The sequence below is a fragment of the Gorilla gorilla genome, chromosome 4 (assembly GCF_029281585.2).
Source record: "Gorilla gorilla gorilla isolate KB3781 chromosome 4, NHGRI_mGorGor1-v2.1_pri, whole genome shotgun sequence".
Lineage (NCBI taxonomy): Eukaryota > Metazoa > Chordata > Mammalia > Primates > Hominidae > Gorilla > Gorilla gorilla.
Window position 1 is genome coordinate 135,487,200 of NC_073228.2, and position 16,514 is coordinate 135,503,713.

The 16,514-nt window shown below is 38.8% G+C and overlaps 1 protein-coding gene across 11 annotated transcripts in view; it reads right to left on the bottom strand.

Moving 5' to 3' along the window:
• The window catches only part of RAPGEF6 (Rap guanine nucleotide exchange factor 6), a 212,071-nt gene that overhangs the window by 173,120 nt on the left and 22,437 nt on the right, over positions 1-16,514 (bottom strand). For 10 of the 11 annotated variants that reach the window (XM_031010808.3, XM_055386558.2, XM_031010805.3 and 7 more), the window contains exons 2-3: positions 8,357-8,427; positions 7,015-7,071 (exon numbers count right to left, since the gene is read on the bottom strand). In XM_031010808.3, the coding sequence (XP_030866668.1) occupies positions 7,015-7,071; positions 8,357-8,427 (128 nt within the window). Of the gene's footprint in view, positions 1-7,014; positions 7,072-8,356; positions 8,428-16,514 lie in introns of those variants that run through there. The other variant, XM_055386556.2, reaches the window with a different exon arrangement.

Consider the following 16,514-nt stretch of genomic DNA (forward strand, 5'->3'; position numbering starts at 1 on the left):
TATAATGATAAAGGGATCAATTCAACAGGAAGATATAACAATTACATTATTTGTAATATATATTATATAATCATTATATAATATATATTTGTGTCTCATATATATATTTACAGTATATATTAACACACACACCCCAAACACTGGAGTGCCCAAGCTTGTAAAGCAAATATCATTAGATATAAAGGGAGAGACAGACTATAATATAGTAATAGCAGGGAACGCGAATACCCTACTTTCAGCAATGGACAGATCGATAGACCTCAAAATATACTACAAAGCTACTGCAACCAAAAAAGCATGGTACTGACATAAAAACAGACCAATAGAGCAGAATGGATATCCCAGAATTAAACAGACAACTGATTTTCAAAAACGGTGCCAAAAACACTTAGAAAATGTATATCTCCTTGCAGAAGAATAAGACTAAACTCCTACCTCTCACTATATACAAAAATCAACTCAAAATGGATTAAAGACTTAAATGTGAAACCTGAAACCACGAAATCTACTGGAAGACAACAGGGGAAAATGCTTTACAACACTGTGCTAGGCAAGGATTTTTAAAGCGAAGACCTCGAAACACAGGCAACAGAAACAAAAACAGATAAATCTGATTACATCAAACTAAAAAGTTTTTGCACAGCAAAGGAAACAACTGACAAAATGAATAGACAACCTACAGAAATAGGAGAGAATTGCAAACTATACCTCTGACAATGGGTTAATATCCAGAATATATAAAAAACTTAATAGCAATAAAAAACTGATTAAAAATGGGCAAAATAGCTCAACAGACATTTCTGAAAAGACATAAAAATAGCCAATAGGTATATGAAAAAATATTCAAATAAACTAATCATCAGGGAAATGCAAACTCAAATCACAACAAGACACCACTTCATTCCAGTGAGAATGGCTACTATCAAAAAGACGAAAACAAGTGTTGGCGAGGATTTCAGGAGAAGGGAACACTTATACACTGTTGGTGGGAACATAAATTAGTAGTTATTATGGAAAACAATATGGAGGTTACTAAAAAAATAAAAAATGGAACTTCTAGGTGATCCTGCAATCCTACTACTGGATACATATTCAAAGGAAATGAAATCAGTATGTTACAGAAATATCTGCACTCCCATATTTTACAATAGCCAAAATACAGACTCAACCCAAGTGTCCAACAATGAATGAACAGATAAAGAAAATGGGGTATATATACTCAATAGAGTATCATTCAGCCATGAAAAGAATGAAATCCTGTCATTTGCGCAATATGGATGGAACTGGAGGATATTATGTTAAGTGAAATAAGACAGACATAGAGAGGCAAATACTGCAGAATATCACTTACACGTGGAATCTAAAAAATAAAAAGTTGGTACCATAGAAGTCGAGTAGAACTGTGGTTACCAGAGACTGGAGTGGGGAGGTGGGAGAGAAAGATGAGGAGAGGTTGGGTAGTGGGTACAAAGTTACAACAAAATAAGAAAAATAAATTCTGGTGTTCCATTGCACAGTAGGATTATTATGGTTAACAGTAAAGTACTGTATATTACAAAATAGCTAGAAGAGAGGCTTTTGAATGTTTTCACCACCAAAAAATGATTAAATGTATGAGGTGATGGATATGCTAACTACCCTAATTTGTACATTATATAACACATAACTGTATTGGAATATCAACTTGTACTCCATAAATATACACAACTATAATGTGTCGATTAAAAAGTTAAAAAAAGTATCAACATTGCTGGAAATGAGACCAAATAACCTAAAACCAACAGAAAAAAAACCTGCTATATTTATTACATTCAAGAAAAAACGAAAACAGATGACAGATTCAACCAAAGAACTGGTATCTATGAAACAGAAATGAAAACCTAGAATTGAAAAACTACAATTAAAACTTAAAAATTCACATGAGTGGGTATTTTAGACTAGAAACAGCAGAAGACAGAAATTCACAAATTAGAAAATAAGGCAGTAGAAAATGGGAGACTGAAACACAGACAGAAAAAAGGACGGGAAGATGGAAAACAGTGTAAAGGAAATATGGGACAAAATAAAGCAGGAAGGAGGAAAGAGAAAACAGGACAGAAGCAATAATTTTTAAAATACTCCGTAAGAATTTTCCAAAATCGATGAAAGATATCAAATCAGGGTATCATGAAGATCTATAAACCCTAAACAGAATAAATCCAAAGAAAACCATACCTAGCAACATTAGACAAAACTGCTGAAAAGCAAAAAGCAAGAAAAATCTCAGAAGCAGTCAGAGGAAAAAACATATTAACTGCAAAGGAGTAACAAGAACACTGATTACTGACTCTTCAACATAAATAGAAGGAAGAACATGATAAAACATCTTAAAAGTGTTACAGAAAAAACTGCTCAAACTGTTTATGTTGGAAAAACACCCTCCTAAAACACTGCTGTGAAGAATTAAAGAAGACTAAATAAATGGAAGAATATACATGTTTGCAGATTGACAGATTCATTGTAACAACGTCATTTATCTCTGAATTGATTTATGGATTTAATGCTATCCTAATCCAAAGCCCACAGCCTCCCAAAGGCTTTCTTGTGTATAACTGTGTGTGGAAATTGACAAGCTGATTCTAGAATTTACACAGAAAGGCAAAGCAACAGTGATAGCCAAGACAATCTTGAAGAACAAGCCTGAGTACAAGCCTGAGTTACTCTACTGAATACAAACTCATGCTATCAGATATCAAAACACACAGCTTAGGCCGAGCGTGGGGGCTCACGCCTGTAATTTCAGCATTTTGGGAGGCAGAGACGGGCGGATTACTTGATGCCAGGAGTTTGAGACCAGCCTGGCCAACGTGGTGAAACCCCATCTTTACTAAATCCTGTCTCTACTAAAAATACAAAAAGTAGCCAGGCATGGTGGTCCACGCCTGTGGTCCCAGCTACTCGGGAGGCTGAGGCATGAGAATCGCTTGAACCCAGGATGCAGAGGTTGCAGTGAGCCGAGATTTTGCCACTGCACTCCAGCCTGGGTGACAGAGTGAGACTCTGTCTCAAAAACAAAAAACAACAACAACAAAATGAACAAACAAAAAAACTCAAACTACACAGCTTGACAGTGCAGTACTTGCATGAACACAGGCATGAGCAAAATAAACAAATGAGCAAAATAAACAATAAACAAATGAGCAATAAACAATTGAGCAAAATAAAGAGACCACACAGAGATACACACACACACACGCACACACACGGGGTCACTTAATTTAACACAAAGTGGACACTGCAGCACAAGAGAGAAAAAGATAGTTTTTCAATAAATGGTGCTGGATCAACTGGATGTCCATAGGGATACCTAATGAATCTTGCCAATAATAAAATCCATGCCTTCAATCAACAATTTACATTTTAGAAAATTTGTATCCATTACTCTGAGCCTGACACTTCCCTAAACTTTTCAGAAGAGGCTGGTGGTGATATTAGCAATGCCATTTTTGATAAATTTTTTTTAAAGTGCCAAAATGAGAAAAACTACATACACCAGGACCATCAATATTTTCCAAATGGCCAATGCATGGCATTACAAAAATCAAACATAGAGAAATGATTTATTCAATGTGCAAGATAGACCAATTGTTTCTAATGCAACACAGTAAAAAGTTCATGGATAAAGTCTCAGACCCCATACTGAAACTAATCTGTAAGCAACCTGTCAAGTTTTGGTACTGTTTTAAAGAAGAATACCCAACTTATGTGAAAAGAACTTCCCCGCATTTTTTTTTTTAACAACTTCTCTGTATGAAGATTTCTTTCATTCAAAAAATATATCACAACAGACTGAATGCAGCAGATATGACAATCCGATTAATGTCAGAGAGATATTAGATTTGCTAAACTATAATTAAATCTTTTATGAAAATAGTTCTTTCTCATAAATGTTAATTGCGTTAACATGTAATGAGGCTGGGCGTAGTGGCTCATGCCTGTGATCCCAGCACTTTGGGAGGCCGAGGCAGGCAGATCACCCGAGGTCACGAGTTCAAGACCAGCCTGGCCAATGTGGTGAAACCCCATCTCTACTAAAAATACAAAAATTAGCCAGACGTGGTGGCACGCGCCTGTAGTCTCAGCTACTTCGGAGGCTGAGGCAGGAGAATTGTATGAACCCAGGAGGCGGAGGTTGTAGTAAGCCGAGATCATGCCACTGCACTCCAACCTGGGTGACACGGTGAGACAAAAAGAACTAATGAGAAGGAAGGAAGGGAGGGAGGGAGGGAGGGAAAAGAGAGGAGAGGAGAGGGGAGGGGAGGAGAGGAGAGGGGAGGGGAGGAGAGGGGAGGGGAGGAGAGGGGAGGGGAGGGGAGAGGAGAGGAGACGAGGAGGGAGCGAAGGAAGGAAGGAAGGAAGGAAAAAGAAACGTGATGGGTTTCTCATTAAATTTAAAATGACTAATAAATATTTTTAAAATTAAGAAAAATGAATCTTGAATTCTACCTCACATCAAAAGTAAAACTCAATTCCAAGATGAATTGTAGATCTACATTTGAGAAAGAAAACACCAAACTTTTAGAGGAGAAACAAAGAAAATCTTCGCAATCATGAAGAAAGGAAAAATTTGCTTTTTTTTAAAACAGGACACAAAAGGCCCTAATCACAAGGGGACAAGTTGAGAAAGGAATTACTCTTTCTCAAAAGATGCCAATAATAGAGCAAAAAGAGCTGGGTGTAGTGGCGTATGCCTGTAATCCTCGGGAGTCTGAAGCAGGAGGATCTCTTGAGCCTAGGAGTTCAAGACTGGCCTGGGCAACGCAAGAAAACCCCATTTCAAAAAAAAAAAAAAAAAAAAGAAGGCTGGGAGCGGTGGCTTACGTCTGTAATCCCAGCACTTTGGGAGGCCAAGGTGGGTGGATCACCTGAGGTCACGAGTTCAAGACCAGCCTGACCAACATGGTGAAACCCTATCTCTACTAAAAATACAAAAAATAAGCTGGGCATGGTGGCAGGCGCCTGTAATCCCAGCTACTCGGGAGGCTGAAGCAGGAGAATCCCTTGAACCCGAGAGGCAGAGGTTGCAGTGAGCCAAGGTCACACCATTGCACTCCAGCCTCAGCGACAAGAGTGAGACTCCGTCTCAAAAAAAAAAAAAATAACAGAAAAAAGGAAAAGTGGCACAGTGGAAATAGATAATAGACTAGACATACCCAACAAAGGACTTCCACTCAGAATTCAAAAAGAACTTTTACAAATCAACAGAAATGATACAGACAACCCAATTAATAAAAGAAGCTATCCAAATACCTGATAGAAACATAAATGTCATTCATCATCATTAGTAACAGGGAAATGTAAAATAAAATCACAATGAACTAACATAATGTAATCAGCAGCAGACTAGCAAAAATTCAAAATAAGCAAACAATAAAACACAAACATTAAGGGTTGTCAAACATGTAGAGCAACTGGAACTTAACTATACACAGCTAATGGTTATTAAAACTGGCACAATTGGCCAGGCGCGGTGGCTCACGCCTGTAATCATAGCACCTTGGGAGGCTGAGGCAGGCAGATCATGAGGTCAGGAGATCGAGACCATCCTGGCTAACACAGTGAAACCCCGTCTCTACTAAAAATACAAAAAAAAATTAGCTGGGCATGGTGGTGGGCGCCTGTAGTCCCAGCTACTCAGGAGGCTGAGGCAGGAGAATGGCACAAACCCAGGAGGCAGAGCTTGCAGTGAGCTGAGATTGTGCCAACGTACTCCAGCCTGGGCGACAGAGCAAGACTCCGTCTCAAAAAAAAAAAAAAAAAAATTGGTACAACTAATTTTAAAAAACTGTCACAATCTCCTGAATTTGAACATGCACATTTCCACTACAGTCATGCCTTGCTTAATGACGGTGATACTTTCTGAAAAATGCATCATTAGATGATTTCATCATGCTAACATCATAGAGTGTACTTAACACAAACCTAGAAGATGGTATAGCCTACTATACATCTAGGCTATATGGTATAGCCTATTGCTCCTAGTTTACATACTTGCACGGCATGTTACTCTACTGAATACTGCAGGCAACTTGACACAATAGTCCATCACTGACTGAAACAACGTTATGTGGCACATGACCATAATTTTATTCCTAGGAATATCCTCAACAGGAGTAAGCAATAAGGGCACAAAAATAACAGAATGTTAATAGAAACTGTATTATTTATAATACTAAAAATTAGAAATTGGCCAGGCACGGTGGCTCACACCTGTAATTCCAGCGCTTTGGGAGGCCGAGGCAGGTGGATCACCTGAGGTCAGAAGTCTCAGACCAGCCTGACCAACATGGTAAAACCTCATCTCTACTAAAGATACAAAAAGTAGCCAGGCATGGCGGCTAATGCCTGTAAACCCAGCTACTTGGGAGGTTGAGGCAGCAGAATCACTTGAACCTGGGAGGCGGAAGTTGCAGTGAGCCAAGATTATGCCATTGCACTCCAGCCTGGGCGACAAGTGCGAAACTCCATCTCAAAAACAAACAAACAAACAAACAAAAAGAAAACTAGAAATAACCCAACTATTAACAGTGGAAGGGACAAACAAATCATTATTTGCACACAATTATATATTGTACAGCGTGAAAAAGAACACATACAAAAACAGAAAAATTTGGATATTTATTAAGTTTAAAAAAGCATCACCAAAAGATTCTCTCTATACCAAGTTCAATAAGTGGCAAAACTAACCTACAGTGATACAAGTCAGAATTGTCATTACCTTTCAAAGTTGATTAGAGCCTTCTGGAAAACTGGTATTTTCATCTGAGTAGTCATTACACATTTAGTATATATTTATTAAAATTCATTGCTTTGTACACTTTTGGTGGATTCTATGTATGTTATATACTTCATGGTCTATGAATATTTTTCAGCGTGCTCTACATAAATTGTCCCAGAATCAAATGAATTTCAATGCTAAGAGTTAAAATTTAAACATAAAAGTCATTAGTTTATGTGAATTATGGAAATACTTACCAAAAGAGAACCTGATTGCCACTGTATCTCTCATAGCGTGCTCTTGCAGACATTAATCTATCAAAAAAAAAAATTGAAGATTTTATCTTACATTTTGTTTTTAAAATTGTTATAATTTGACCTCAACTAATTATTATAATCTAATTGATTGTTAGAAAATGACCAAATCTACCAGTATGTTGTCACTAAACTACAAAGAGTTTAGAAATATATGTATATTTTATATATATACATAATGCAATAATATAGATAATATTCAGTGGCAACAACCTTAATACTCTTTATGTACATTATAAAATCTGTCAAAATCTGTCAGTTCACACCAAATAATGTTTTCATTACAAAAAATATACATTTGTCTGATTCACTACTGAATCCTCAGTGTGAAGAACAGTTACTGGCAGAGGCGTGTACATACAAAAAAATTGCTGAATATATAAATCAGTTTGCAATAAAAAATATTTTGAGTATTACAAAATGCTAATTTTTCAGTTTTCTTTCTTCCTAATTATTTGGCATACACTAACAGCTGAATTATGTTATACAGAAAATACATAATAAATAATAAATCCCTAATAATTACATTTTATCAATCTGGTCAATAACCAGAAACTTGATGAAAACCCAGGAAAAGTCACTGGATAAGCTGTTCGTGGTGGGAACACGTTTAATTAAAATATTATATAGTTAAGTGTTTTATAGCACTCGAAAGTGTTTTTATAAATATAATCATAATGATTTATGATAACCAGGACAGATAGCCAGCCCATTTTTCAGAAGAAAAAAACAAGGTTCAGAAAGTTTATCGGTTTTCTCCACAAGAGCTTAGGCCAAATCAAGATTCCTGCTCCTTTCACTTTAATACAACACTATAATACAACATACCATACCCAGCTGAAGCATTTGGCATAATAAATATCAACACAAACTACAAAAAGATAACAGGAGTTTTGTCTTTACTAGCTAGCACAACCTCAGCACTGTGTTTTGCTTTAGGTACTTATTTTCATTTAATCCTTGAAACACTTCAACAAAGATACTATCATTACCCCTATTTTATTGAAGACAAAACCACAGTTAAAGGTTAGTTCTGACTTAAGGTCCCATGGCTAAGAAAAACTGAATAAGAAAAACAAATTCAGTTTTTATTGTCAGTGTTTTTCGCCAACTCCAAAATCACCCCTACCAAAATATAAACTCCAGGAAACCAGGGATCTAACCTATAATGCATATACCAAGGGCTTAAAACAATAAGGAATATAAAGGTGCTTAACAAATATTTGGTGAATAAATGAATGAATGGCTATACAGCGTGTGCTCTTAAATACAGAACCACACTTACCTAAGCTGATGTTCCCTGAGATTTGATAATATTTCCATTCCATGAAGATAAGAATAAATAGTATTTAAGTCCTGTGGAACAGAAGAAAAAAATTAGATTATTTTTCAAATATGCTGTTTAAAATATAAGGCACCCCACAATTCTGATTTCAAGCAAACAACCACTTACGGCAAAGCAGTTAACTATGGAAAAATCATAAAACCTCTGAATCATAAAAGATTTGAAAAGGCAGAGAAGAGATCCCTCAGCTCTCAAAGGAACTCCTCTTCAACATGACCAATGGCCTCTATTCATTCAAACAATGCCAGAACCCCAAATTCATTATTTTATATGAAAGTATATTAATTCATTATTTCACTTCTAAGCAGATGTAAACTTTTCTTCTTTAGTGGCCTCCAAATATTTGATATCCAATATCCTGGCTGACATCTCTAGAGATGACCCAGTTTATCAATATTCCTCTTAAAATATGACTTTCTAAAGAATTTCTTTCTAAAGAGACTCAAAATGACATAATCTACCACTAAATAAAAAAGATTTCCAATGGTACAATCCTATTGTTCACTCTGTGAAAGAGGTAGAACATCTTTCTCTATTCCTCGCCCAGATAACTAAGCATTAAAACAACAACAACAACAACAACAACCTCAAGATGACATAGTATAACCTCAACTAAGAGCAGTGGCATAGCAGAAGAAAGTGGAAAGAGTCTATAGATCCCTGACAGCAAATAGTATTGTACCACTGATGTCATTTAAGATTAAAAGCAGACAAGCTACGAGCTGATGGGTGCAGCACACCAACATGGCACATGTATACATATGTAACTAACCTGCACATTGTGCATATGTACCCTAAAACTTAAAGTATAATAAAAAATAAAAATAAAAAATAAAAAATAAAAAGCAGACAAGCTTAAATTCGCTATAAAAAACATACTTCCTATTTCCTATCAGGAATAATGCCTTTATACCAGGGCAAACTACTTCCAAACACTGCCTTCCCACTCTGATATACAACTGGCCAAGAAAATTATCAGATAGTAGTGGGGGTACTGGGGGAGAAACTAAAGACAACTTGTTTTCTAGTAGGTTAATAAGACAACATGGAGCCATTAAGAAAAGCAGCAAGCTAGGCTGGTCACGGTGGCTCACACCTGTAATCCCAACACTTTGGGAGGTGGAGGCGGGCGGATCATGAGGTCAGGAGATCAAGACCAACCTGGCTAACACAGTGAAACTCCACCTCTACTAAAAATAAAAAAAACTAGCCGGGCATGGTGGCAGGCGCCTGTAGTCCCAGCTACTCAGGAGGCTGAGGCAGGAGAATGGCATGAACCCGGCAGGCGGAGCTTGCAGTGAGCTGAGATTGTGCCACTGCACTCTAGCCTGGGTGACAGAGCGAGACTCCGTCTCAAAAAAAAAAAAAGAAAAGCAAAGCATCAAGCTGAGCACAGTGGCTCACGCCTGTAATCCCAGCACTGTATGAGGCCAAGGTGGGTGGATCACTTGAGCCCAGGAGTTAGAGACCAGCCTGGGCAACATGGTGAAACTCGCCTCTACAAAAAATAATTTAAAAAAATTAGCCAGGCTTGTGGTACACATCTGTAGTCCCAGCTACTTAGGAAGCTGAGGTGTGAGGGATGGCTTGAGCCTGGGAAGAAGTTGCAGTGTGCCGAGATTGCACCACTGCACTCCAGTCTAGGCGATTGAGACTCCATTTCAAGGAAAAAAAAAAAAAAAAAAAGGCAATAATCTCTAATTCCAAAGATAACAACTGTCAATTAACCACAGTGAACTGAACAACCACATTTATTTCTGCTAAATCCTTACTAAAGTAACAGTGAAAAAGATGTTTAAGTATATAAAAATAAAGATTTGAATAGGTTAAAAGAAAGGTCTACCAAATTTTAGAAGATAGCAGATGAAGCACTGATATGGTAAACTGTATTTCCAAAGATGGCCACAGAGGTAATTCTTATCCCATATGCTCTTTTGCAATGCAGTCTTGCCAGTTACCCATCAAAACCTGGAATCTATGTGCCCTCCCCACAGATGTGGGTTGGCTCTGTGACTTGTTCTGACCAAAAGAATACGATAGAAGTGAGGTTGTATAAAAGATTCAAGTACCCTGAGACCACTAATGTTGTGAAAAAGCTCCAGCTAGCCTTAGGGAGGCAGAAAGGCCACATGGAATAACACCAAGGTACTAGATATGTAAGTTATGCCTTCCTAGAGCAGCTTAGAGCTACCAATTGAATGGAACTAAAAGAATGATCCCAATTGAGGCTCTATGGGGTAAAAGAACCAACCACCCAGCCAGAACCTGCTGAATGTAGGTAATAAATACAGTCATGGCAAAAGCGTGGCTCAGTGGGTCCACTGAGTCTGCAGATCCACCTAATAATGGTCATTCCCCACTCCCTCAGTTTATAATTAGAATTTATATACTTGGCAGTTAGAATACCCTAAATAATGGGTCCATGACCTGTGTGGTAAAAGCCGTCACAATGGAAAAAGCCAAGTGGAAACCTCTGCCCCATTCCCCAGAACAAGACAGTAAATAAAAGACTATTTCTTCCAGAGGGGCACAGAATAAAGACTAGTGCCACCAGTAAAGACTCAGAAGTACGCAGAGGTAATAGTTTCTATTGTATTCTATTTAATTTATGGAGAAAGAAGACAGATCCTAAAAAATGACTGTGCAGACTACCACAGAATGAACCAAATTCTAGCCCTAATCACAGCCTGCAGTCTCAGCCATAATATTGCTGCTGAAGCTGATTAAGCCTCAAATACTGATGTGGTGTTACTTTCCATTACTTTACTTTCCATTCCAATTAGAAGATCAGAAAAAAATCTGCATCCATGCAAGGCAATATTAACTTACAGTTTTATCTTAGGACTCTTAACTCTTCCACTCTCTGTCATAACAAAGTCAGTGCGGGTTGGGTGGGGGACAGACATCTAAACCTCCTGATCTATTTACATATATTACATCATGCTGATTGGACAGAATGAATAAAAGAATAGGCTAGAGGTGACTGGTACCCTTAAAGTCCTTGGTAACACACATGTGGCTCCAGAAAATGGGAGATAAACACTATGAAGACTCAAAAGATCCGCCATTTCAGTGAAGTTTTTCGGGATACAGTGGTTGGGGGCACGTCAGGACACCTCCTGCAATGTCGAAGTGACTTTGGCTTTAGGTCAAGATAAAATAAAAGAAACTAGACTTACCCTTCACCTAAAACAACTAAAAACAACAACAAAAAAGACAAATATATAAAACGTTTTTCATAAGATAGGACATCCGGAAATATCTAAAGTGAAGTAAAGATCCACCTGAAAAAAATCATTGTAGTAGTCCTGAACTAAGACTGATTCTTCCCGTCTTGGTGATATTTAGCAACGTCTGGAGTTATTTTAGGCTGTCACAATTTTGAGGGAGTGGTGCTACTGGCATCATGTAGGTAGAAGAGATACTGCTAAACATAGCCATGCCCATTCATTTACCTATTGGCTATGGCTCTTTTCATGCTATAAAAGCAGAGTTAAGTAGTTGTAAGAAAAATCATCTGGGCCACAAAACCTAAAATATTCACTATTTGGCCCTTTATAGAAAAAGTCTGTTAACCCTGGATAAGAATGTCTATATTTTAATTCTTATCAGTTATGAAATGCTGGAAACATTCCTGAAATCCAAGTTCCCAGATGCCAGCCGCCAAAAAAGACAACTTTACAAATAGGTCTTCCTAAGGACAGCAGTCTCAGATCTGTTCTATTAACTCTTTTTTTGACAGGCTATGTTGAAGTCACATTCAGGAACAGCCTTAAAAGAAAGAGAAAAGGAAAAATCTCCTCAATGGGTAGAGTTGTGAGCGGTAGATATGGGTCATGCCAAAGGATAGCAGCTGCTATGGTTTGGATATGGTTTGTCCCTGCCAAAACTCATGCTGAAATTTGATCCCCAATGTAGCAGTGTTAGCAGGTAGGACCTAGCAAGAGCTGTTTGGGTCATGCAGGTGGATCCCTTGTGAATAGATCAATGCTTGTCTGAGGGGGCAAGTGAGTTCTCACTCTCACAGAAACCAATTGGTTCCCCCGAGAGAAGGTTGTTAAAGAGTCTGGCTTCCTTGGTTTCTCTCTCTTGCTTCCTCCCTTACCACGTGATCTCTTTTTCTTTTTTTGCAGCATCAACATGGCTCACTGCAGCCCGACCTCCTGGGCTCAAGCAATCGTCCCACCTCAGATTCCTGAGTAGCTGGGACTACAGGCACATGCACACAACACCATGCCCATTTAGTTTTATTTATTTATTTATTTTATTTTCTGTAGAGACAAGGTCTTGCTTTGCTGCCCAGGCTGGTCTCGAACTCCTGGGCTCAAGCAATTCTGCCTTGGCCTCCCAAAGTGCTGAGATTACAGGCGTGAGCCACTGCGCCCAGCCTGCCATGTGATCTTGCACACACTTGCTCCCCTTTCACTTTTTGCCATGAGTAGAAGCAGTCTGAGGCCCTCATTGAATGCAGGTGGCCAATCTAGAACCTTCCAGCCACCAGAATTGTGAGCCAAATAAACCTCTTTCTTTATAAATGACCCAGCCTCAAGTATTCTGTTATAGCAACACAAAACAGACAAGACAGTGGCCCAAGGTGAAAATATATGTAAATTCCAGTGCATGGATGTCTGGTCAGGGGTCTAGAAGGAAAAAGACAAAAAGATCAGGGACAAGGAGGGATAGGGTAAAGACACAGGATGGAGACATGGGAATGGGCACAAAGTGTATAAAGTTTTCTATATTCCACACTAATGCCCACCAAAAGGCATTAAACATGGAAGAGGCACTGAACAACCATGAAGATAAAAAAGGATATCCCAGAACTGGCACAATTAATACATGAGTAGACTGACCACAATGACACTAGATAGAGGCTACACGTGTCCAACAATATAAACTTCCACTTATCAAGGTCTGTCCAGCTACTGCTACTTCTGAATGTCCAACCTGTCAGCAACAGAGACCAACCGTATGAGTTCCTGATATGATCCTATTCTTCAAGAAGAGCAACCAGTCATTTGATAACAAGTAGACTATATATGGTGCCTCTCATCCCAGAACAGCCAGTAGTTCATTTCACAGTGATAGATATCTATATTCTGGGTTTGGGTTTATCTTACTTACCTCAGAGGTTCAGCCAGGATCATAATCCAGGGGCTTCCAGAATGCCTGAACCACAGGACTAGAATCCCACATATCAGAGTCCAACCAGTGGACCCAATTCAAAGCAAACACAGGAGTATGATCACAACCTTGGGACCACTAGTCATATCACATACCACACAATCCAGAAGCAACTGGCCTCAGAGAACGCTGTAATAACCTTATAAAGGCATAGCTGAACTTTCAGCTTAAAGGCAATAATGTGAAATAATGGAATGACACCTTTTAATATGAAGATACATCAAACCACAGACCTCTATATGGAGCAGTGTATACAGCAGGAAGAACAGATGGGCCTAGGAACAAATGAGTAGAAGCAAGAGTCACCCATTTATCATTATTCCCAATGAGCCACAAAGGGATTTTGTACTTCCCATTCCTACAGCTACGGACTCTGCATGTTTGCAGGTCCTGGTTCCAAAGGCCTATACTCTTGCCAGGCAACAGTACAAGAGTCTCAGTGAACAAGTTTACAGCTGCCACCAGGGCACTTAAAACACCAGGGCCCAAGAATCAGCAGGTAAGAAGAGTTGCCATTTTGGCAGGGATAACTGATCCTGAGCAGTAGGTGGACGCAGGGCTGCTTTTATGTAATGTGAACAGAGAGGAATGTGTGGAATCCACATGACTCGCTTGGTTATTCCTTTACCTCACTGTAACTGTAAACGGACATATATCCCAGCATTAGCCTGAGAAGAATGATTACCAAGCGTTCAGACATTTCAGGAAAGAAGGCTTGAGTCATACCAACATATAAGCCACTGAGACCTGCAGAGCTGATTATGTGAGGAGAAAACAAAATGCATAGTGGAGGAGAGAGGATAAGTACCAGTTGCAACCCTGAGATCAACCATACAGGGGCTATAATTCTTCCCACCACCATCTCTTAGGTCTAAGTTTCTTCTCAGGAAAAGAAGCTCATTGAAAGCCATGGAGGAGCTGCTCCCTGAACTTCAAACCTATGTGAAGAAGTAGATTTGTGTGGTGCAAAGTGTAAGCTCAGGTGGCCTTGAAAATATGCCTCTCAGATTCCAAACTACAGGGAGTGTATTTGAACAAAATCCCTATTACAGGGCTCTGTAATTTATCAACATGTTTGAACTGGGGCCCAGCTTCCCATGCGATAATCCCAATCAATAACTGAGCCTGGTAAAAATACTAAGGAATGCCTGTTCTGGGAGACTCAGGAATACTCTGATGGGTTCAAGGATTCTCCTTCCACCTTGCTAAACCACTGTTAGAGTGCAGTCTAAGGCTCTTCCACTCAAACTTCCTTTCGTCTCTCCTTCACAAATGTCACATGAGCATTCTGGTGTGAATGCTCTACCAACTCTCTCCATTTTTGCTCATAGGCATTTTCCCTAATAAATTCCTTGCATGTCTAATATTGTTGTGACAACTGCTTCTAACAGAACCCAGACTAACATGAACACTTTGTAGTATTCAGTAAATAAATTTTCTATACTTTTTGTTGGATTTATTCTTAAATATTTAGTTTTCTAGTATTTTTAAATAATGTCATGTTTGGCTGGGTGTGGTGGCTCACACCTGTAATCCCAATACTTTGGGAGGCCAAAGTGAGTGGAGATCACCTCAGGTCAGGAGTTCGAGACCAGCCTGGCTAATATGGTGAAACCCCGTCTCTACTAAGAATACAAAAATTAGCTATGTGTGGTGGTGCATGCCTACAATCCCAGCTACTCAGGAGGCTCAGGCACAAAAATCACTTGAACCTGGGAGGTAGAGGTTGCAGTGAGCCGGGATCATGCCACTGCACTCCAATCTGCGTGACACAGTGAGATTCCTGTCTCAAAAAGAGTTATTTTTTAAACTAGAGGCTTTTTGGTTTATTGCTGGTTACATAAATCAATTGATTCTATATAATAAACTTGAGTTCAACCATCTTGTTAATAAATTCACTTAATTTTCAGATTATTTTTGATTCTCTGCGTATACAATGGCCCTGCCTATGAATACGGTATTATTTCTTTCTTCCCAAATTATACACTTTCCCCCATTTTTTCATGCCTTATTATGTAACAATAGCCGGAGTAAGTGTGGCCATATAGAGACAGTCCCCATCTTACAATGGTTCGACAAGATTTCCTGACTTTACAATGATGCAAAAGCGATATGCATTCAGTGGACACTGAATTATGTTTCTGTTTTGTTTTGCTTTTAGAGACGGGGTCTCACTCTGTCACCCAGGCTGAGTGCAGTGACGGCAATCATAGCTCACTGATGCCTCGATCTCCAGGACTGAAGCAATCCTCCCACGTTGGCCTTCCAAGTAGCTGGGACTACAGGCGTGCACCACCATGCTCAGCTAATTTTTTTTTTTTTTTTGGTGATGACAGCCTGGGAAACGATAATTTGAATATCCATTCAATCATTCTGTTTTTCACTGTTTTCTGTACAGTATTCAATAAATCATACCAGATACACAACACTTTATTATAAAATAGGCTTTGTGTTAGATGATTTTGCCCAACTGTAGGCTAATGTAAGTGTTCTGAGCATGTTTAAGGTAGGCTAAGCTATGATTTTTGGTAGGTAAGGTATATTAAATGCATTTCTTACTTACAAGATTTTCAACTTACCATGGTTGTATTATGATATAACCCCATTGTAAGTCAAGGAATGTCTGTACTACAAACACGGCTGCCTGGGCCCCAACCACTGAGTTAGGTGTAGGCAGGCAGGCACTCACAAAATGTCTATCCTGTGGAAATGTGCTTGTAATTTTTGACAAGACAACTTGTTCTGGTGGCAAACAAGTTCTGAAAATTGTAATACACAAAAGTTAGGTTATGGCAAACAGAACTCCCATAACTTGACTTACTCCATGTGGGTAGGCTAGTGTTACAGGGAACCAGAATTTTCTAAGACTCTCAACTAAACTTATATAATTTTCTCCTTTCTCAAGTTACAGGAC